General features: G+C 38.9%; 1 protein-coding gene across 1 annotated transcript in view; it reads right to left on the bottom strand.

The window, feature by feature from the left end:
- CCDC170 (coiled-coil domain containing 170) overlaps positions 1 to 24,000 on the bottom strand; it is a 151,982-nt gene that overhangs the window by 23,209 nt on the left and 104,773 nt on the right. The window contains exons 10-12 of the mRNA XM_053709267.1: positions 16,747 to 16,920; positions 16,042 to 16,284; positions 4,287 to 4,523 (exon numbers count right to left, since the gene is read on the bottom strand). Coding sequence (XP_053565242.1) covers positions 4,287 to 4,523; positions 16,042 to 16,284; positions 16,747 to 16,920 — 654 coding nt within the window. The remainder of the gene's footprint in view (positions 1 to 4,286; positions 4,524 to 16,041; positions 16,285 to 16,746; positions 16,921 to 24,000) is intronic.

Below are 24,000 nucleotides of genomic sequence, written 5' to 3'. Positions count from 1 at the left end.
TTATAATTATTTATATTTAGGTTTCAGAATAAAAATACAGACAAATTTAAATTTCACAAACATTACTCCAGGTACATATATATGGGCAACAATTTATTTGTGAACAGGAAAAAAAATGAACAATTATGCAGGTCTGTGGGGAACTTTACACTTCCCTTCTTTAGAAGGAAGGGGCCACTTTTGGGCCACAAAATGGTGAACTGAAAATATAATTTATCCGAGGGAATAGGCTATAAAGGTAAGAATGGATTCTCTTAAGTTTTATATATAAAAACACTTCTTTAACAAACATCAGAAGTTTTTAATGAAAATATGAATAAGATATATAAGGAAATGAGCAACAGAACGTATGCTACTACTGTTCTCTTTATGGGCCTGATGATTTAAAATTTCTTATAATATTGTGCATGTGAAAAGTTCTAAAGTGATCAAATTATTAATGGAAGGCAGTCTCGCAAAGGGGTGTTTTAGTACACTTCATTGTGTGATGCAAGGGTTCTCTGCCAATAGCGGAATGATCAATACAGCAGCCATGTGCAGCTAAGATGAATTGATCCCTTTGTAAAGTGTGCAATGACAATAAAAATTTACACTCGTGAACCTAACCTCTTTGATTCCAAAACAATAGCAAATAATCCATTTGAGCTGGGGCAATATGGGTATACTGGGCATGTTTGTATGGTGTGTTATGTATCTGCATTTTACTGTAAAATAGTTTATTAAATTATTTTATTAACTATTGTAAAAAAAAATGTGTTCTTTCATTTGGCTAATTTTGCTCTAGAAAGAAGATTAACAATGTGATTTATTAATATCTTGCAGAATTAAGTGGCCATACTGTAAGCTTTCACTGTACAGAACAGGATCCTGCAAGTAAACTCTATTTTATATAGTGAGAACTTACAATTTGGCTTGACTGAAGCAGCTCAATTGTTTTAAGGGACATGAAACTCAACATTTTCTTTCATGATACAGATAGATTATACATTTTTAAACAACTTTCCAATTTACTTTTGTTATCAATTTTGCTCTTGGTATCTTTTATTGAAGAAGCAGCAATGCACTCTTGGGAGCTAGCTAGCTCCAAGCTCCTGAGCCTATCTAGGTACGCTTTTCAACATAGGATACCAAAAGAATGAAGCAAATTAGATAATAGAGGTAAATTGGAAAGTTGTGCCAACGACGGCTCAGAGCCATCGCTAGCACTCACCCACCTTGAGGGCAATCTGAAGGCTCCCATTGACTCTCACCCTGGCGATCGGGCCTGTATAGTGACAGGCACCACCGGGGCTTCCCGTTTTGCGTGGTGACATCACACGCAATGACGTGATGATGTCACCATGCAACTTTATTTAAAATTTACAATGCACAATATAGGGAAAGGGGGCATGATGCCACGTGACCTGTGATTAACCAATCATAGAGCTATTGCTCTCCTGTGTGGTGGGCAGTGACCAAGCCAAAATTCCTTGAACAATGTTTTGAATGTGGAATCTTTGAGCGCTCAAGGAATTTTGGTTGGTCACTGCCCACCATACATGGTCACGTACATAATCACAGGTCACGTGGCATTGTGATGTTTCCTCCGAAGAAACAACGGATAATAAACCAAACACAGAATCGCATTGAAGGTATCATTGAACTGTAAGTACTATTAGCGGTTTAAGAAACATTGTTGAAAACTACATTTAGTACTATTGAACAACGGAATAAGTACTGCCAGGAAATAACCTCAGATTGTAAACGCTTTATATTCTAAAGCCAGAGCCATATAAAGGACAGCCACTAACAAACAACATATTATATCTGGGATACTTGCCAGCCAACATTGTTTAAGAGACATTGTTACTAACAAATAAGTCTGGCCATTGTCTTTGCAGTAAATATTTAAGAGACATTGTTGCAAATATTTATAGACAAAATAAGAACATTGTCGAGAAAACAATTATACCATCTATAAGCATTCTCTATAAAGAGCTTCGTGGTAATATACATTTAGGCAGAATGAATGGTGTATGATGTGTGTTTTATTAGTAATTTTTTAAGGATCCATTTTTATTAGATACTGGTATCAATTATTTGAGGTTATTTTATATCTCCAATATCTTGATAATAAATATAATATATCATTTTATTTATCCTATCGTCATTATTATTATCTTTTCAGTCTTTTTTTTTTCCAAACCTGCATATTTGCTCTATCTGCATACTTGCGCTACCTCATATTGCTTTATAAATATTATTGTTTATATTACAAATATTTTTGGGAAATTTGTAATTTAGAGGTTAGCTGAGTTTGGTATAACTTTTTAGGAAAACACCAATTTCTTTATTAGGGAAAGGGGGCATTCTGCTTAGAAGCCTGTATGTCAGGCATCTAAGCAACTACAGACCCCCAAGAACAACCGTTGGAAAGGTAATCACCTAACCTTTCCAATGGGAATCTGGGAAAAAAATAAAAAAGTTAAAAAAATATATTTAAAAATAGTAAAAAAAAAAAAAAAAAAAAAAAGCTAAAATCCAGCTTAACACTTAAAGGGTTAAAATTGTATTTTCTATGTGAATCATGAAATAAACATTTGGGTTTCATGTCCCTTTAAATTATTAAAAATTAGCCCACTATTGTTAACAAACAAGTTAGTAAAATTGTATAATACCCAATTTTACATTGTGGTGCATATAAAATACCATACACAAATGCCCAGTATATATATATATATAATTTTTTTTATTTTTAATTACCAATGGTCATTGCACTACATAGCAAAGAAATAGGTGTTTCATGGGGATAACTTGTATTACAATGAGGAAACTTTGGAGATATGTTCTAATGTTTTAAACAATAGGGAACATTTATCAAGCTATGAACGGAGCTTGTGGGCCCGTGTTTCTGGCGAGTCTTCAGACTCGCCAGAAACACCAGTTATGAAGCAGCGGTCTAAAGGCCGCTGCTTCAAAACCCTGTCCGCCTGCTTTGATGAGGATTCGCTGGAAATCAACCCGATCGAGTACGATCGGGTTGATTGACACCTCCCTGCTGGCGGCTGATTGGCCACGAGTCAGCAGGGGGCGGCGTTGCACCAGCAGCTCTTGTGAGCTGCTGGTGCAATGCTAAATACGGAGAGCGTATTGCTCTCCGCATTCAGCGAGGTCTTGCGGACCTGATCCGCACTGTCGGATCAGGTCCGCAAGACCTTTGATAAATAGGCCCCAATATATGCAATCTATCGTGAGCATCTTCACATATATTATACATGTCTCTCTACTCTTTCACAGATCATTTACTTTGAAAATTAGTTTGCATATAGATTATTTGACGTACAACAAAACATAAATGATTTTCAGGTTTACAAAACATACATTATATCATAAACATCTATTGAAAGTATGACCCCTGCACGCTACTGACATTCGCAATCATTAAAGAAGAATTTTCGTAAAGTTAACAATATTATATTTTCCTATATTATAAATTAGTATTAAGCCTCCATGGGAGAAAGTGGAATATACAGATTATTTTACAGCAAAATAAATAATAAATGTATGTTGTGAAAATGTTTCATTTTAAATAATGAAACATTTTATCCATAATGTTTAATGGTCTTTTAAAGGGCCACTAAATGCAGTAGAATTTCATCATTAACAAGTGCATAATAAAAAGACAATGCAATAACACATGGGGCCCGATTTATCAAGCCCCGAATGGAGCTGAAAACAGCTGTTTCTGCACGAGTCTTCAGGCTCGCCAGAAACAGGAGTTAAGAAGAAGCGGTCTTAAGACCGCTGCTCCTTAACTCGTCCACCACCTCTGAGCTGGCGGACTGCAATCAGCCTGATCGGATACAATTGGGTTGATTGACACCCCGATTGGCCGCAAATCTGCAGGGGGTGGCATTGCACAAGCATTTCACAAAAAATGCTTGTGCAATGATAAATGCCGACAGCGTATACTGTCGGCATTTATCGATGTCCGTCCACACAATGATAATTCAGCCCCTTACTCTGAATTTCAAATAAGCAGTGGATTTTTTTTTCTGGCAAATTTATTTTTTATCCCATTTTGTGGCCCTCTTTATCATGTGACAGACATCAGCCAATCACAGACAAGTATACGTATACCCTGTGAGCTTGTGCACATGCTCAGTAGAATCTTGTTCCCCAGAAAGTGTGATAATGGAAGTAAATTGGAAAGTATCTTAAAACTGCATACTCTATCTGAAACATGAAAGTTTATTTTAACTTGAGTGTCCCTTTAATGTACAATATAAAGACGCTACTTGGGTTACCTGTTTTTCTCTTTTGACAACTTCCTCCAAAGTTTTTTTAAGCGTTTTGAGCTCACTAGTTACCACGTCAAGTAAGTTTGTAACCTTTTCTTTTTCCACCTTTGCGTCCCGTTCGGTGAAGTTTAACTCTGACTGGACAGTGAGTAACCGCTTCTCAGTTTTGCATTTCAGTTTCTCTAGCTTTTCCATAGACTTGCTTAGGTCTTCAATGGTTTTGTGCTGCTCCATTGTTTTGATCTGAAAACAAAAAGTTTTATAGCGTAAGGTCACATGATTGGTCAAAAGTGGTTTCTCCATAGAAACTAAACATGGTTGCCTGTACAAAATGTCTGTTTTATCATGCAGAAATTAAATTATTTATGCTTAAAAGGCCATTATAGTTGAAAAAGTTACAGGCTCTAATTTGATAGAGCATGTCATTTTTAGACCAGTGACCTTTTAATGTTATGGGTCCCATGTATAAAGCGGCGTGCGAACACCCTTTTCAACTTGAGAAGTTGTCTGCACACCTTTGCTGCATACTAGCGCTGCGGAACCTGTTGGCCCTCTACAAATACCTGATAATAATAATACGGGCAGCGGATCTGTTCATCCGCTGGTCTGTATGCATTATTACACACTCCAATAAGTGTGAAATGCTGCCCCTTCTCTTGTGAGAGAAGGATCTGTCAATCACCCTGAGTGAGTGAGTTTGGGGTGATTTCTCTTCGCCACATTCAGAGGTGGCGAAGAGTGTAAGGAGCAGCGATCTAATGGCCGCTGATCCTTACATATCGGAAAGTAGACTTGCATGTGCGAACCTGCCCTGAAAGCGCTCCCGAGCAGCTTATGCTGCCTCGTACATGGAGCCCTATGTGTTTAGCCACTCACAAAGGAAGAAACTGCAGTGAATTGTGCAACTAACGGTACTGATCAGGGGCAGTTCCCGCTCAGGACCAGAAGTGCTCTGCGGGTCCCAAGTAGTAAATCTACAATGTGTTTAACCCCTATGTGTGGGTTAAACATACAGCATTAAAGGGTCGCTTATCTTAAAATGTCATGCTCTAATGAATTAGAGCATGTAATTTTTCAACTATAATGGCCCTTTAAACTCATATTCCCATTATTCTACATCTTATCAGTACATCTAATACGCAGTTAAGATAATTTTAATACTAATACAATAGTGCTATAAAAAAGCTAAAAAATAATCCTGAAAATGCATTTAAGAAATGTCATTGCAGAGAAATGTTTAGTATTATGCAATCTGTGTCTGACCTCTAGTGTCGTTTCTGAGTATTTCACATATCCAAAAAACTAGAATATTTCCATATATAATCAATTTATAAGTCATTGTTTTGTTTTTATTGTAAAGATTGTGTAACCTTCATTATAGTGTCATAAATGTTACTATTTTCAGTCTCAGGCAGAGAGCAGTACTTAAAAAGCTCTAAGCGGCCTGATTCTCAAGCATAGAGTAAAAATATCTTAGTGCTCTTTACAAACTTGCATTTTAGCCAATTAGTGCTGGTTCCTGCATAACTCCACAGGAGTTGCCACAATGGTATGTTTATGACACACTTGAACTAGCACTGTTTGGCTGTAAAAGCTAATAATCCACTGAGATAAGAGGCGGCCTTGCAGGGGTTTAGAAACAGACAGAGATTTAAAAGTTATAAAATATATTAACTTAACAATGTTTGTGCAAAGTGGGTGTTATCAATCTATTTAAACAATAACAAATCAAAAAAGGGCACAGTGCTGGAATAGAAAAGGGCATTCCCTAAAATGCCACAAAGTTGGAAGCACCCAATTTGTTCAAAATGTCTTTGCATTCTGTAGCATTAAAATGACCCTTTACTGGAACTAAGAGGCCTAGCCCAAACTCTGAAAAACAGCCCAAAATATTATCCGTCCTCCCCCAAACTTTACAATAGGTACTATGCGATCTCAAGGCTGGATTGGCCTACCAGGATAACAGGATATTTCCTGGTGGGCTGCAGCAGCTGGGGCTGTGAAGCTACAATTTAAAGGGGTGATTAATGAATGCAATTGGGTTGTAGGGTGCCTATATAACAACAATCTGGCACTTTTTATAATACAGACTAATATAATATAATTCTGAAAAAAAAATATTGGGGGAAGGAGTATCCCAGTAATACCCTTTGAGAAAAATGGGGCATGTGCATTCTATTGACAAATTTTTCAGGGCTGCGTCCTTTTCCCAGTCCGGCCTTGTAATTCTGGTAGGAAGCATTCGCCTGGCACACCCACATTATTCCATCAGGCTGTCAGATAGTGAAGTATGATTCATTACTACAGCTGACATGTTTCCACTGCTGCAGAGTCAAGTGGCTGTGTTCGCTACACCACACCAGCCAATGCATGGCACTGTGCATGTTTATTTGATGCTTTTGTTCAGCTGCTTGGCCATGGAAGCCCATTTTAAGAAGCTTCTTATGCACAATTCTTGTGCTGATGTTGCTTCCAGGAGAAGTTTGGAACTTTGTAGTGAGTGATGCAACAGAAGATAGGAGAGTTTTACTTGATATGTGCTTCAGCATTCGGCATAGTGGTCTACCACTATGTCGCAGGGCAGTTGCCGCTCCACTTCACAATAATAGCCCTTACAGTTGACAAGGGAAAATCTAGTAGGACAGGAGTTTCATAAGCTGACTTGAGGAAAAGGTGGCATACTATGACAGTGCCACATTTAAAGTCACTGGGCTCTTCAGTACAACACAATGTACTGCCAATGTTTCTCTATGAAGATTACATGGCTATTTGTATGCACCTTTTAGCAATGAGTATGGCTAAAACACCTGAACTTAATCATTAGTAGGGGTGTCCACATACAGTATTTCTAGCTATATAGTGTATGTAGTAGGACAATGAGCAGAGAAATTAATTAGAACACAAAGAGAATACAAAAGACAATTAAGGGAAAGAAAGAATAGAGTATCAATAGAAAAATTTCCATTAAAAGAAGATGAGTTTTTGATATCCAGAAAAAAGCCATGGGCCAGATTACAAGTGGCGCCCTCATTTTTATTTTTTATTTCAATGCTATTTGCACTCCAAGTAAAAAAATTATTGCGGCTGCATTAGCAAGCATATTACAAGTTGAAAATAAACAGGTAGTGTGAAAACTAAAGACTCAGGCGCACCAACTTCAGGACTTTGGATATTCTTCTCCCCCTAGAGTTCTATGGGGCCCGCTAAAGAAAGCCTTTTCTATTTATCGCTGGCAGGCTAAACGGACACTGCGTTAGATCAACTGCGCTAAAGCTGAAGGTGCACTAAAGGGACACTCAAGTAAAAATGTAACTTTCATGATTCAGATAGAGCATGCAATTTTACATAACTTTCCAGTTTACTTCCGTTAACAAAATGTGCACAGTATTTTTATATTTACACTTTTTGAGTCATCAGCTCCTACTGAGCATGTGCAAGAACTGACAGTATATACGTATGTGCATTTGTGATTGGCTGATGGCTGTCATATGATACAGGAGTGGAAATAGACCTAACTTTGAAATTTGTCCAAAAAAAATCTTCTCATTTAAAGTTCAGACTAAGTGCTATTGCAGGATCTTTTATCATGCATTTGTTGATTATGCAAATCTACTGCATTTACAGGTCCTTTAAGAATACTTAAAATTCCTATGTTCTTCATAACAAGAACATTTTACTTTTTATTTTTAAATACAGGTAGAAAACCTTTAACCCAAACTGCTTGGGACTGGAAAAGGATTAGATTTTGGAATGTTTGCATCTATAAAATGGGACAGATTGAAGAAGGGCGTGGCGTACCAACTCTACACCACAGCACCGCTAAGAAGAGACCTAACAGGCAATCAAGGACATAGTTTACTCGTCACCACCGGGAAAAAGACCATGGGCAGTAACATTGAGGAACACCACACCCCTACAGCCACACAGTCTTGCACAGACAGAGACCCCCAGGTCAGTTCACCAGCAAACTCGTTAACTATAGCCGAACTTATAAAACCAGTGCACCTCCAGCACAGGGTCTTAACAAAACAGCCATATCAGACACGCTTTTCCTGCTGCTCATGAATTCCCCTCTACCATGATCAATAACATTAATCAGCTGCACTGTATCTCACCTCCCCAACAACCCGTACAGCACGTGGATAAGAGATATATCCCCTAAAGCTGACAAATTCTGCAGCTAAGAGCAACTTAAGCAGGAGATTGTGTGAACGCCTACAGACACCTTGCTTGCAGCACAACTGAGGGACTGAATTGAACACTCTGTACACGCTTTTCTAAACTCCTTGGCAAAGGGACAACACACTTTAAACTTAGAAGACTCCTGTGACAATATAGCCTTTGCAATTGCACCCCAAGTTACTTGTGCAGAGACCAGCTATGCCTGGGTGCAAGCCCAATAAATCAGAGGGCCAGACAAGCTCCAAAATACTGAACTGCTATTTTAAACATCTTGAATCTGTGACAACAGTAAATAATCAATCATCTGCAGCAGTACAGTCAGCAGATATCCAGAAACACCCCTCTAATGTCGGAATGTCCACAGACTTCACTAAAAAGGATCTACAGACTTTATGCACAAAGAGCAACATAATAGAGATGATGACTGAAGTTAAAAGTTGGTTTGTTGAGCTGAAGAGGGATCTCACAAAAGTGTCCCAAAGAGTATCCACCTTAAAAGAAAATCACAATGACATGTGTAATGATATACAACACATGTCACGCCAGGTACACTATCAGGAAGAAAAAATACACCACTTACTAGAAAAAGTAGAAGACTTGGACAACAGGGGCAGAAGAAATAACCTGCACATATGTGGCATTCCAGAGTCCATACAATCAGTCGCATTAGAGGGCTGCATTCACGATCTATTCCAGACTGTCAAAGGATACAATGGCGCCCCTGAAGTACACATAGAAAGAGCTAAACCACCTCCAAAAGCACCCCCACAAAAAATCCTGGTGAAACTACTTAATTTCGACAAAGAAGAAATCCTCAGACACGCTCGGCAAAAACAAAAAATTACGCATGCGAGCAATCACATCCCACATTTTAGCGTACCAATGGGGATTCCTAGCAAGAGTGATCGCATACAGAGGAGATTCTACTTCCATTTTCAAAACCATAAAGGATTTAAACAGCTTCTATAAACACCTGAATTCCAATATTCCTCTTCCGAAGGATAAACAGAAGGCACAACATGATTTAACTCATCAACAAGAAAGAGAAAGGCCAACCACCAGCGGCCCCTCTAAATATGTCACCAATCTGCAACCTTCCTTAGAGCCCCATATCCTGGTCTCTAGAGACACTTAATCATCATTGACTACACCTCCTAATTAAGGGATACATACAGGTCGCTTTGGACTCAGGTCATATGATTTTCTAATTAGCTTATATAGTATGGGATTGGGGGTGGGTATACTTCCCTCATTGTTATTGTTCCTCTTGGAATTTTTACATTGATTGTTTAGAAAAGTGTTCTTTTTGTGTTATTGAATTATATTGTACTTTCTGTCAAATTTTTATATGTACAACGTTTCAGTTTGCATATTAGTGAAGGTACAAACTAAGGCCTAGATTTGGAGTTCGGCGGTAAAAGGGCTGTTAACGCTCCGCGGGCTTTTTTCTGGCCGCACCATAAATTTAACTCTGGTATCGAGAGTTTAATCAAATGCTGCGTTAGGCTCCAAAAAAGGAGCGTAGAGCATTTTTTCCGCAAATGCAACTCTCGATACCAGAGTTGCTTACGGACGCGGCCAGCCTCAAAAACGTGCTCGTGCACGATTCTCCCATAGGAAACAATGGGGCTGTTTGAGCTGGAAAAAAACCTAACACCTGCAAAAAAGCAGCGTTCAGCTCCTAACGCAGCCCCATTGTTTCCTATGGGGAAACACTTCCTACGTCTGCACCTAACACTCTAACATGTACCCCGAGTCTAAACACCCCTAACCTTACACTTATTAACCCCTAATCTGCCGCCCCCGCTATCGCTGACCCCTGCATATTATTATTAACCCCTAATCTGCCGCTCCGTAAACCGCCGCCACCTACGTTATCCCTATGTACCCCTAATCTGCTGCCCTAACATCGCCGACCCCTATATTATATTTATTAACCCCTAATCTGCCCCCCTCAACGTCGCCGACACCTGCCTACACTTATTAACCCCTAATCTGCCGAGCGGACCTGAGCGCTACTATAATAAAGTTATGAACCCCTAACCCGCCTCACTAACCCTGTCATAAATAGTATTAACCCCTAATCTGCCCTCCCTAACATCGCCGACACCTAACTTCAATTATTAACCCCTAATCTGCCGACCGGAGCTCACCGCTATTCTAATAAATGTATTAACCCCTAAAGCTAAGTCTAACCCTAACACTAACACCCCCCTAAGTTAAATATAATTTTTATCTAACGAAATTAATTAACTCTTATTAAATAACTTATTCCTATTTAAAGCTAAATACTTACCTGTAAAATAAATCCTAATATAGCTACAATATAAATTATAATTATATTATAGCTATTTTAGGATTAATATTTATTTTACAGGCAACTTTGTAATTATTTTAACCAGGTACAATAGCTATTAAATAGTTAAGAACTATTTAATATTTACCTAGTTAAAATAATAACAAATTTACCTGTAAAATAAATCCTAACCTAAGATATAATTAAACCTAACACTAGACTATCAATAAAATAATTAAATAAACTACCTACAATTACCTACAATTAACCTAACACTACACTATCAATAAATTAATTAAACACAATTCCTACAAATAAATACAATTAAATAAACTAGCTAAAGTACAAAAAATAAAAAAGAACTAAGTTACAGAAAATAAAAAAATATTTACAAACATAATAAAAATATTACAACAATTTAAAACTAATTACACCTACTCTAAGCCCCCTAATAAAATAACAAAGCCCCCCAAAATAAAAAATTCCCTACCCTATTCTAAATTAAAAAAGTTACAAGCTCTTTTACCTTACCAGCCCTGAACAGGGCCCTTTGCGGGGCATGCCCCAAGAATTTCAGCTCTTTTGCCTGTAAAAGAATAAATACAATACCCCCCCCCCAACATTACAACCCACCACCCACATACCCCTAATCTAACCCAAACACCCCTTAAATAAACCTAACACTAAGCCCCTGAAGATCTTCCTACCTTGTCTTCACCATACCAGGTTCACCGATCCGTCCTGAAGAGCTCCTCCGATGTCCTGATCCAAGCCCAAGCGGGGGCTGAAGAGGTCCATGATCCGGTCAAAGTCTTCATCCAAGCGGGGCAGAAGAGGATCTTCCATCCGATTGAAGTCATCATCCAGGCGGCATCTTCTATGGTCTTCCATCCGGAGCGAAGCGGCAGGATCCTGAAGACCTCCAGCGCGGAACATCCATCCGGACCGACGACTGAACGACGAATGACTGTTCCTTTAAGGGACGTCATCCAAGATGGCGTCCCTCGAATTCCGATTGGCTGATAGGATTCTATCAGCCAATCGGAATTAAGGTAGGAATTTTCTGATTGGCTGATGGAATCAGCCAATCAGAATCTAGTTCAATCCGATTGGCCGATCCAATCAGCCAATCAGATTGAGCTCGCATTCTATTGGCTGATCGGAACAGCCAATAGAATGCGAGCTCAATCTGATTGGCTGATTGGATCAGCCAATCGGATTGAACTTGATTCTGATTGGCTGATTCCATCAGCCAATCAGAAAATTCCTACCTTAATTCCGATTGGCTGATAGAATCCTATCAGCCAATCGGAATTCGAGGGACGCCATCTTGGATGACGTCCCTTAAAGGAACAGTCATTCGTCGTTCAGTCGTCGGTCCGGATGGATGTTCCGCGCTGGAGGTCTTCAGGATCCTGCCGCTTCGCTCCGGATGGAAGACCATAGAAGATGCCGCCTGGATGATGACTTCAATCGGATGGAAGATCCTCTTCTGCCCCGCTTGGATGAAGACTTTGACCGGATCATGGACCTCTTCAGCCCCCGCTTGGGCTTGGATCAGGACATCGGAGGAGCTCTTCAGGACGGATCGGTGAACCTGGTATGGTGAAGACAAGGTAGGAAGATCTTCAGGGGCTTAGTGTTAGGTTTATTTAAGGGGTGTTTGGGTTAGATTAGGGGTATGTGGGTGGTGGGTTGTAATGTTGGGGGGGGGTATTGTATTTATTCTTTTACAGGCAAAAGAGCTGAAATTCTTGGGGCATGCCCCGCAAAGGGCCCTGTTCAGGGCTGGTAAGGTAAAAGAGCTTGTAACTTTTTTAATTTAGAATAGGGTAGGGAATTTTTTATTTTGGGGGGCTTTGTTATTTTATTAGGGGGCTTAGAGTAGGTGTAATTAGTTTAAAATTGTTGTAATATTTTTATTATGTTTGTAAATATTTTTTTATTTTCTGTAACTTAGTTCTTTTTTATTTTTTGTACTTTAGCTAGTTTATTTAATTGTATTTATTTGTAGGAATTGTGTTTAATTAATTTATTGATAGTGTAGTGTTAGGTTAATTGTAGGTAATTGTAGGTAGTTTATTTAATTATTTTATTGATAGTCTAGTGTTAGGTTTAATTATATCTTAGGTTAGGATTTATTTTACAGGTAAATTTGTTATTATTTTAACTAGGTAACTATTAAATAGTTCTTAACTATTTAATAGCTATTGTACCTGGTTAAAATAATTACAAAGTTGCCTGTAAAATAAATATTAATCCTAAAATAGCTATAATATAATTATAATTTATATTGTAGCTATATTAGGGTTTATTTTACAGGTAAGTATTTAGCTTTAAATAGGAATCATTTATTTAATAAGAGTTAATTTATTTCGTTAGATAAAAATTATATTTAACTTAGGGGGGTGTTAGTGTTAGGGTTAGACTTAGCTTTAGGGGTTAATACATTTATTAGAATAGCGGTGAGCTCCGGTCGGCAGATTAGGGGTTAATAATTGAAGTTAGGTGTCGGCGATGTTAGGGAGGGCAGATTAGGGGTTAATACTATTTATGATAGGGTTAGTGAGGCGGGTTAGGGGTTCATAACTTTATTATAGTAGCGCTCAGGTCCGCTCGGCAGATTAGGGGTTAATAAGTGTAGGCAGGTGTCGGCGACGTTGAGGGGGGCAGATTAGGGGTTAATAAATATAATATAGGGGTCGGCGATGTTAGGGGCAGCAGATTAGGGGTACATAGGGATAACGTAGGTGGCGGCGATTTGCGGTCGGAAGATTAGGGGTTAATTATTTTAAGTAGCTGGCGGCGACGTTGTGGGGGGCAAGTTAGGGGTTAAGAAATATAATATAGGGGTCGGCGGGGTTAGGGGCAGCAGATTAGGGGTACATAAGTATAACGTAGGTGGCGGTCGGCAGATTAGGGGTTAAAAATTTAAATCGAGTGGTGGCGATGTGGGGGGACCTCGGTTTAGGGGTACATAGGTAGTTTATGGGTGTTAGTGTACTTTAGGGTACAGTAGTTAAGAGCTTTATGAACCCGGCGTTAGCCAGAAAGCTCTTAACTCCTGCTATTTTCAGGCGGCTGGAATCTTGTCGTTAGAGCTCTAACGCTCACTTCAGAAACGACTCTAAATACCAGCGTTAGAAAGATCCCATTGAAAAGATAGGCTACGCAAATGGCGTAGGGGGATCTGCGGTATGGAAAAGTCGCGGCTGAAAAGTGAGCGTTAGACCCTTTAATCACTGACTCCAAATACCAGCGGGCGGCCAAAACCAGCGTTAGGAGCCTCTAACGCTGGTTTTGACGGCTACCGCCGAACTCCAAATCTAGGCCTAATACTTTACAAGTATAACTTCCCAATTATTTAACCTACACAAGTCACACTTCTTAACTACTTATTCTCACCCTCGCTAATCCCCCCCACATTACTTCCCTCACCACTCCGGGACTTAGAGTTCAACTTCACCCTCCTTTTCAGAATGGCAACGGGCACTGATTTCACGTCACACCCACTTACACTGATCACAATAAATGCAAAAAGACTTAATAGTCCAGAAAAAATATCCAAGGTATTAAGAAACTTGTAAAAAACAAATGGAGACATCCTATTTATACAGGAGACATTTTAAAGGAGGTAGAGAACCTAAACTAATTAGCCAAAAATACAGAACTACGTTCCTGGCCTCAGGAAGCACAAAAAAAGGAGGAGTCTGCATATTCCTCAAAAACACAATCAAATTCCAGGCCATATATGTAGAGAAGGATAAATACGGTAGATAAACAATAGTAATAGGACTACTTAACAATAGACTTGTCACCTTAGTGAATGTCTACCTACCAAACCAAGACCAACATCGCCTCTTCAAACAAATTTCTCAGATAATTTTGGAACACACCAAGGCTACCTTGTTCCTGTGTGGAGATTTCAACTTCCCCCTAGACCCTGATTTAGACACATCCGCGGGTCGCACAAGCACCCCAAAGCGAATTATTAAATCGCTAACCACCTAACTGCAACAACTAAAAATACCTGAATATGGAGAACCACTCACGCCAGGGGGAAAAAAAATACACATTTTACTCACACAATACATACACTAGAGTTGACTATCTACTGACAAACCAGACTGGACTCTCCATGGTCTGCGACTCTACCATACTACCAATTACCTGGTCTCTTATGGTAATGTTGAGACGTTTGGCCAGTCTTATGACCGTTGCTTTTTAACTCTTGTTTCCAGGGATCCAGAAACATTAGGGTAGATTACAGCATCTGCTGCTTGGTAAATCTACCCCAAGGTCTCAAGTCGTGCTAAATATTCTAGCACAGTTTTGGCTTTTGCTCGAGCGCAACCTATAACTAAACTTGTAATATGAGCTCTATTTAGTGCGGTCACGATATGTCATGATATCCATTAAAAGTCTAGCTTGTGCTAGAGCGATGTCTGCTGCGGTAATCCTTGTTATATGGAATTTTCTATGGACTTGTAATATCACGTTGCGCGCTCATGCTAGTGTGGCCCAGCAGTATTGCTTATCGTGTTCTGTGCTATCAGTAGCACACCACTTGTAATATGGCCCAGTAATTGTTATGACTGATTGCTGGAACGTAGTAGGTGAATTTTGGAACATTCATACTTTTTGTCAAACAGGTAATGTTTTGTATGCTGGGCCCAAGATTTGATGAACAGCAACAAACTTGCAATAAAGTTAAAGGACCCGTCAACACAGTAGATTTGCATAATCAACAAATGCAAGATAACAAGACAATGCAATATCACTTAGTCTGAACTTCAAATGAGTAGTAGAATTTTTTTCTGACAATTTTAAAAGTTAAGTCTTTTTTCCACTCCCCCTGTACCATGTGACAGCCATCAGCCAATCACAAATGCATACACGTACCATGTGACAGCCATCAGCCATTCACAAATGCATACACACTTATTCTTGCACATGCTCAGTAGGAGCAGGTGACTCAAAAAGTTTAAATATAAAAAGACTGTGCACATTTTGTTAATTGAAGTAAATTGGAAAGTTGTTTAAAATAGCATGCTCCATCTGAATAATGAAAGTTTAATTTTGATTGAGTGTCCCTTTAATTATAACAATCAGCATCTTGTAATTACAAATATATAAATAAAAAAAAAATATATATATATATATATATATATATATACACACACAATGAATGATTTCTTATTCAGAATGCAGAATTAAAGGCAATTGTATCCTTTTGAATTTAGATAATCGTGCAGCTTACTGTTACATGAACTGACAGCTTACCATCAGGTCATTAGTATCGGAAAGTCTGGCTTTGTGGTTTGTGATGGATTCCTGGGCAACTGTTAACTCTTTCTGCAGTCTCTCCACCTTCTTCTGCAGCCTCCTTACAGTCAGGTTGGCTTCGTCTCTCTCCACAGCCAGCGCTGTCCGCACCTGCTTCTCTTCTTCCAACTGAGCAATCTTTTTTCTCAAAAGCTCCATGTGCAGTTCTTTGCTGTCAAATTGTTCTTTCTGTGCCTTTAACTATAATATAAAATACATTAAAGGGACATCAAATTTGTATTAATTAATTAATTAATTATTAATTAAAATGCTCTGTAAACTGTAATTTACCTTTAATATTATTTATTTTGCTTGTTTTTGCTTAAAAATATCACTACAAAATGTTTTTGTTCCCAAGATCTGGAGCTCAAATTATCTAACCTATATATGCCGCAAAATGCTACGGGTTGCCTAAACCAGCTACACACTACAATATAATTGCTTAGAGCAGCTAGGCCTGGTTACAATCAAGGGAGGTAAGTAGATTATTACTGATTAGTAAAGCCTTACAAAAACTGTGCATGTATGTATGTCGGTGTGTACACAAATATGCACACATGCATGTTTTGTATGCAAATCTTTTGCAGTGTAGTGATCTGTCTGATGACCCTCCCTCTATTTCCCCATTCATGGCAAATGTCCCAAGGATTGTACAAAACATACTTTTCTCTGTAAACCATGGGCCAGAGTTTTGCTTTCAATTATAGCGCCAGATTCCAACTTGACCAGCTGCTCTGCGCGGGCAAGGATGGCATCCAGACGCATGTCAAACCCCAAGTCAGCAGTTATTTTCTCAAGCTTCATCTTGTCTGATAGTTGTTCCAGGAACTTCATGTACTTAAAATGGAAAAAACAAAACATATTCAGTAGAGTTAAGACAGAAATGTGTCTAATTATTTCATAAGGACTAGAGTGCAGTATCTTAATTCACACCTACCTACTCTGCTATGGAGTTTACGTTAGCGAGCAGTTGGTCTGTGTTAAAGGGACAGTCAAATTTAACTTTTATCATTTATTTATAATGTCATTTTAAACAACTTTCTAATTTACTAAATATCAAATATGCTTTGTTCTCTGGGTATACTTTGTGGAATAGTAAAGCTAGGTAGGCTCATATGGGCTCAGGAGCATGCACGTGTCTTTAGTACTCTATGGCAACAATGTTTTGCAACAATGTTTGTAGCAGTGTTATACATTGTTTGAGTCACTACTGAGTGCTAAAGACACATGCACACTCCTGAGCTACTATGAGCCTACCTAGGTTTACTCTTTAACAAAGAATACCAAAAGAACAAAACAAATTATATCTAAATAGTGAAAGCTTACTTTTGACTTTACTATCTATTTAATATTGTGAAGTGAAAAGGCCTATAGGCATATTAGTTATGATAACTCCTATAAAACTAACCATACCTTAAAATAATCAAATAGGTCCACAAGACCCCTATTATACTATCTGCATTTATGTATTTATAAACACTGTTCATTATTAACCATGTGTTTGTCAATTTGGATAGCATAAAGGATTTCTTTTTTAATTTTTGCAACTCAATAATATAACAAACATTTGGGTAAATAGGTCATTTTCTAAATAAGTGCGGTTCAGTGGTATTGGAAGGGGGGTCACCATTTTCTTCTAATTTGTCCTGCTTTTCTAATATAAATCACAATTTTTTCTGATGTACCAAAAGATAGGTAACTAAATGACTGCCCTGTCAATGTATGGCTTTTGACACCTTTGAGAATTGGGGTACTGAAATAATATGACGGGGTGCCCTCCATAGAACCGCCACTGGTATTACATTTAAAGCCTGAAATAAAATGCAATGCTAAGTTTTCAACGACATTCAGATCTCTTCATTGTGTATGATAAGCAGAATAGCAAACTGGCATCTGTGTCCATCTCAGCTATTAAAGGGATACAAAACAATTTCATTGTTGTAATAAAAAAGTGGGTTATACTTAATGCAAATCATTGCAATATGTAGTACCTATGACTTTAAAAGGATTTTAACTTTTATTTCTTTACTTTTTTTTAACTTTATTTGTGCAGTATTCATTACTTCTTGTGGGGGGCTGAGGTCTTTCTAATGAAGGCTAGGTAGCAGTTTTCCTTTGAAGTGTTGCTAGGAGACATCTAATATAGCGGCAATATGTCTATTAGCCAGAGGAGTTTTGCTGCAAAAACCATGATGTGACCATAGAACCCAAGTTCTGTCCGCTCTTTTATCTAGCTGCAGGCAGTGGCTACACTGACAATTTCTAAGTGATCATTTAGCAAGAATTAAGTATGTTTGCTGTTTTTATAACACAATCTGTTTTCTTTTTATGTTTACTTTGATTTAACAATTTTTTTTTCTACTAAAGGTGCACTGTTTAATATCCCTTTAAGTTAGATACAATTCCTTTATGTGTTTGCTTATTAGTGCACAGGGTGCCTTTTTTAATAAAAAATCTAATAAAAGCACTACATGTTTCTTTTAATAAAAAACAAACAGAGAATGCTATTTATGATCAGTGGCGACTCTAGGAACAAAATATAGGGGGGGCACATAAGATAGAACAGTCAAAACTGGGAGGGCACTAATAATTAGGCGGCTGCCTCGTGTAGGGTTGCCACCTTTTCTTCAAGCCAAATCCGAACACTAGTTCTCTTTGCCATATATATCCCCCTGCCCCCTACACATATAATACACATTGCATGCCATATACAGTATAAACCCACTATAAAAACCCTATACCTACTTCCCTACTCTTCCATATACATCATATAGAGATCATCAAACACATACTTCTTTACACATAATCAATACACAAACTTGAGCAAAAACATATACATCACTATCTGCAATTTTCTGTTTACATGCATCATACATTTCATACCAACTACATACGTTTACACCTCCTGTACACAATCATTATTCATTACTTAGTAAAGTGTTAATGTATTCTGTAGTGCTGATTACATTAATAGGAAGATGCAAAAATACATACAGGAGTACAGATAACAAACATTGCACATTTAAATATGCACCACTTTAACCATGTAATTTATAGCACCTTGCATACATCACTTTATCATGCACATTTCTTGTATACAGTACATACCCTACAAATATAACTTTAAACATAGAAACATAGAAACATAGAAACATAGATATTGACGGCAGATAAGAGCCATAGGCCCAGCAAGTCTGCCCGACCTTACCTAACAGTATAAACTTATCTAGTTCGTAGGATAGCCCTATGCTTGTCCCATGCATTTTTAAAGTCCCCCACAGTGTTTGTTGCTACTACCTCTTGAGGAAGTTTATTCCATAAATCAATCACTCTTTCTGTAAAGAAGTGCTTCCTCAAATTACTTCTGAATCTACTACCCTTTAGCTTGAGCTCATGACCCCTTGTTCTTGAATTTTCCATTTTATGTAAAATACCCACAGCCTCAGTTTTACTAAACCCTTTAATGTACTTGAAAGTTGCTATCATATCACCTCTTTCCCTTCTCTCCTCTAAGCTATACATATTTAGGTCATTGAGCCTATCCTGGTAAGTTTTATTTTTTAGACCATGTACCATTTTGGTAGCCCTCCTTTGCACAGATTCAAGTTTGTTAATATCCTTCTGAAGATATGGTCTCCAGAACTGCACACAATACTCAAGATGAGGCCTAACTAATGATCTATAAAGTGGCATAAGAACCTTACTATTTCTGCTGCAAATACCTCTACCAATACATCCAAGCATTCTGCTAGCCTTACTCGCTGCATTACTACATTGTTTACTAAGTTTTAAATCATCTGAAATAATAATTCCCAAGTCCTGTTCCTCGTCTGTAACAGTCAGTAAAGTGTCATTGAGTCTGTAATTAACATTTGGATTTTTCTTCCCTAAATGCATTATTTTACACTTTGCTGTGTTAAACTTTAGACCCCAGTCATTTGTCCAATCCTCCAATTGTTGTATATCATTTCTCATTTTGTCTACCCCCCCTGGAACATCCACTCTGTTGCAAATTTTTGTATCATCTGCAAAGAGACATACTTTCCCCTGTAGCCCTTTGCTGATATCGCAGATAAATATGTTAAACAAAACAGGCCCCAGAACTGACCCCTGAGGAACACCACTAGTAACAGCCCCCTCTGCTGAATGAACTCCATTTACTAAGACACTTTGTTTTCTGTCCTTAAGCCAGCATTCCACCCAGTTCACAATTTTTGAATCTAGACCAAGGAGATATAGTTTGTGAATAAGTTTATTGTGTGGGACGGTGTCAAATGCTTTGCTGAAATCTAGATATGCTACATCAACTGCTCCTCCCTTGTCTAATACTTTTGTTACATAATCAAAGAAGTCAATTAGATTAGTCTGACATGATCTCCCTGAAGTAAAACCATGCTGATTTTGGTCCTCTAAATTGTTTGTCTTTATGTAAGTCATAATTCTTTCTTTTAAGAGGCTTTCCATTAATTTCCCTACTACTGAAGTTAAACTAACTGGCCTGTAGTTGCCAGATTCTTCTCTACTGCCCTTTTTATGAAGGGGTATTACATTTGCTATTCTCCAATCATCTGGGACAGCTCCTGTTAATAGTGACTGATTAAACAGATCAGTTAATGGGACAGTTAGCACTGATCGAAGTTCTTTTAAAACCCTTGCATGAATATTATCAGGACCCACTGCCTTTGTAACATTTATTTTTGATAATGCTAACAAAACCTCATCCTCTGTAAAAAGATTACTGTTAAGCTTGTGACTTATGCTGGTCTGAAATATGTATTGATTGATCAGTCCATATATCTTTATACACCCAGCATATAAGCCCCTGCACATGCCCTACAAGACCTTAAGAAACTTCAGCCATTGCCTGAATATAAAACTACTCCCTTCAATTTACCTGTACTACCTATATTTTACCTATAATGTCCCTGTGCTTCCTGCTTGCAGACCATATTCTTTCCTGGCAATGTCCCCACTTTGGTTAATTAAATACCTTGTTTATGCACACTACACCACCTTCCTTAGCCATACCACTTTTCCTGCTTAAATGCCCTGTTATCACTGCATGCAGTCTATTTCTTTCCCTGATCATAACCCCTACCTGCCAAATACCTCTGTTCTCCCTTCATACATTCTACACCACCTTTTATACCCACATCTACCCAAATCCTCTGTGCTCCCTGTCTGTACTCTATCCCACCTTCCCTGACCATACCCCTCCTTGCTCTAATGCTAATAAGCTCTTTGTATCTCTACTACCTTATATGCCTATAGCCCTTTCTACCCAAATGCACTGTGATCCTTGCATGTACTCATCATTGGCCATACACCCTTCTCTGCCCCTATACCACTTTGTTCCCTGCATACAGTCTATACCACCAGGCAGCACGAGAGGGAGGGGAGACTTTATTATCACACACACAGCATCTCCAGCCACACATGTTAATTGAATTGCATGTCCCCTTCCTCTCTCCCAGCCCAGGCTATATCGATCCACATGTTACGTCACTATCGATAAGTTTTGTGGACACACACATGCGAGAGAAAAAAATCAACTTGGTAGCAAAGCAGTCCCCGTGTGACCTGCAGATTTGAGAAAAATGCTGCTGCACTTTGGGGATTACAGAGCCCTGCTCTCTCTGGTTTGAATCCGTGAAAGGGGGATTAAGTGAAGACGAAGAGTAGAGAGCAGCATTATACCCTACACATATTTCCAATTCAGCATATTTAAAGCATATTTCCAACTCACCCTAAAACTCCTGGCTTCAAGTCCTCGAGACCATTGTTCCCCGACACCACCCGGCACCCGCATGCCCCGCTGCCCACACTGAGTCAGACCAGTTCACTGTAGTAAGCACAAGTAGTCACGTGCGCCAACAACTGCACTGACTGACTGTGCGGCTGTGCCGGTATCGGGTGCAATTGTGGTCACGTGATGACCACTTGGTGGAGGGCCCAATCGTAGTTAAAACATTTAAAAAACAAAACAAATCAGCTATACTGCAGCCCGGGTGGCGGGGGGGCAATACATTTTCTAGGGGGGGCAAATGCCCCCCCTTGCTCCCCTGTAGCAACGCCACTGTTTATGATACTAGTGCTTTTTCCGATAAGATTCATTCAGTGGGGCCTATTTAACAATGGTCTGTCGGATCTGATCCGACAGTGCGGATCAGGTCCGACAGACCTCGCTGAATGGGAATAGCAATACGCTCTCCGTATTCAGCATTGCACCAGCAGTTCTTGTGAGCTGCTGGTGCAACACCGCCCCCTGCAGATTCGCGGCCAGCAGGAGGTTATCAATCAGCCCGATCGTACTCGATCGTGTTGATTTGTGGTGATGGACAGGGTTATGGAGCAGCGGTCTTTAGAAGGCTCGCCAGAAACACGGGCCCTCAAGCTCCATCCAGGAGCTTGATAAATGGGCCCCAGTGTCTCAAATGTGTTGATAGTCTTGTTCTTAGGTGATAAAAGACTGAGAAACTTAAACAGCTAGTAAAGAAGATAGAGTAAGTATGCATTATTTCTTAAAAAGAAAATGTATTTGAGTTTAATTCCACTGAGTCAGGATACTAGAGAAAAATCTAATTATGAATGTAAACATACAGAGTATACCTTAGAACTCAGATTCTCATTTTATCTAAAATAGATAAAACTGATGTTAAATCTAATAAGGGACACAGGGCTTGATCATCTAAGCCTCGCCAGATCAAACCTAGTTTTTCTCGCAAACTCTCGAAGTGGCTGCCCTGGTGGAATGATCGTAAAAAAGACTTAGTCCCTGCGAGGGGCGAGCGTGCTACTATTGAATGTAATGGAGGTCGCTGGATAGGAACACTTCACTCCTTAGAGTGAAGTTAGCAGTGAGCAGGGGGTGCACTTTCAAAATGAAATCCTGCAGCCAATATAAATCACATTACGCGGCTTTCTGGATATAGCATCTTACAATTGCCTATATTGTCATATTATGTGTTTTCTATTAGGGCTATAAATATTTGTAGTGTTTTGAGAAAAGCTTGCCACCTTTTAGTTGGCGAGAAAAAAATTGTGAAATCTACAGTGTGAAAATCTTTACATAATTACACTGGGATTAGAGAGACCTTTTTATATACACCTGTAGGGGCCTATCTATGAAGCTCTATACGGAGCTTGAGGGCCCGTGTTTCTGGCGAGTCTGCCTGCTCTGATTAGGCGGACAGGAATTGCCAGAATTCAACCCGATCAATTATGATCGGGTTGATTGACACCCCCTGCTGGCAGCCGCGAGTCTGCAGGGGGCGGCGTTGCACCAGCAGCTCACAAGAGCTGCTCGGGCAATGCTGAATACAGAGAGCGTATTGCTCTCCGCATTCAGCGATGTCTGTCGGACCTGATCCACACTGTCGGATCAGGTCCGACAGACATTTCATAAATAGGCCTCATGGAACGCCCATGTTAAGCCCATTTCACACAACAACAAAAAACAATTAGACTACGCATTTTGTATTTATAAGTATGAATTTCTTTGTGATTTTTGCATATCTGATGCAGTAAAATTACAATTATACTGTGCATATTTAATATGATGTATTCCTATGTAAATTACATACAAATTTAGGTTTTTGGTAAAATATGATTTTTGGTGAATTTTATTACGATTTTTAATGCAGCATAACAATACAATTTTCCCTGCTTATTTTTGTGTGAATTATTAAATTATTTGCTTTGTAGGATGCTTAAAATACGAATTTGATTGTGCACATACGAAAATGCAGTATACGCCCCTTAGCGAGACACCCTGTTTTCAGGGCAGAAAGTGGCTTTAGATCATTCTAGCAGGGAAATTGAAGGACTGGCGTGTTTTCTTAATAATCTCGCCAGCCCAGAGAGCTTTAGATTCTCAAGCCCCCTTCTCTTAAGCTAATCATTTAAATAAAGAATACA

Source organism: Bombina bombina, chromosome 4 (assembly GCF_027579735.1).
Source record: "Bombina bombina isolate aBomBom1 chromosome 4, aBomBom1.pri, whole genome shotgun sequence".
In the NCBI taxonomy this organism is placed as follows: Eukaryota; Metazoa; Chordata; class Amphibia; order Anura; family Bombinatoridae; genus Bombina; species Bombina bombina.
The sequence above is the reverse complement of the archived record's forward strand: the minus strand, read 5'-3'. Positions and strand labels throughout refer to the sequence as shown.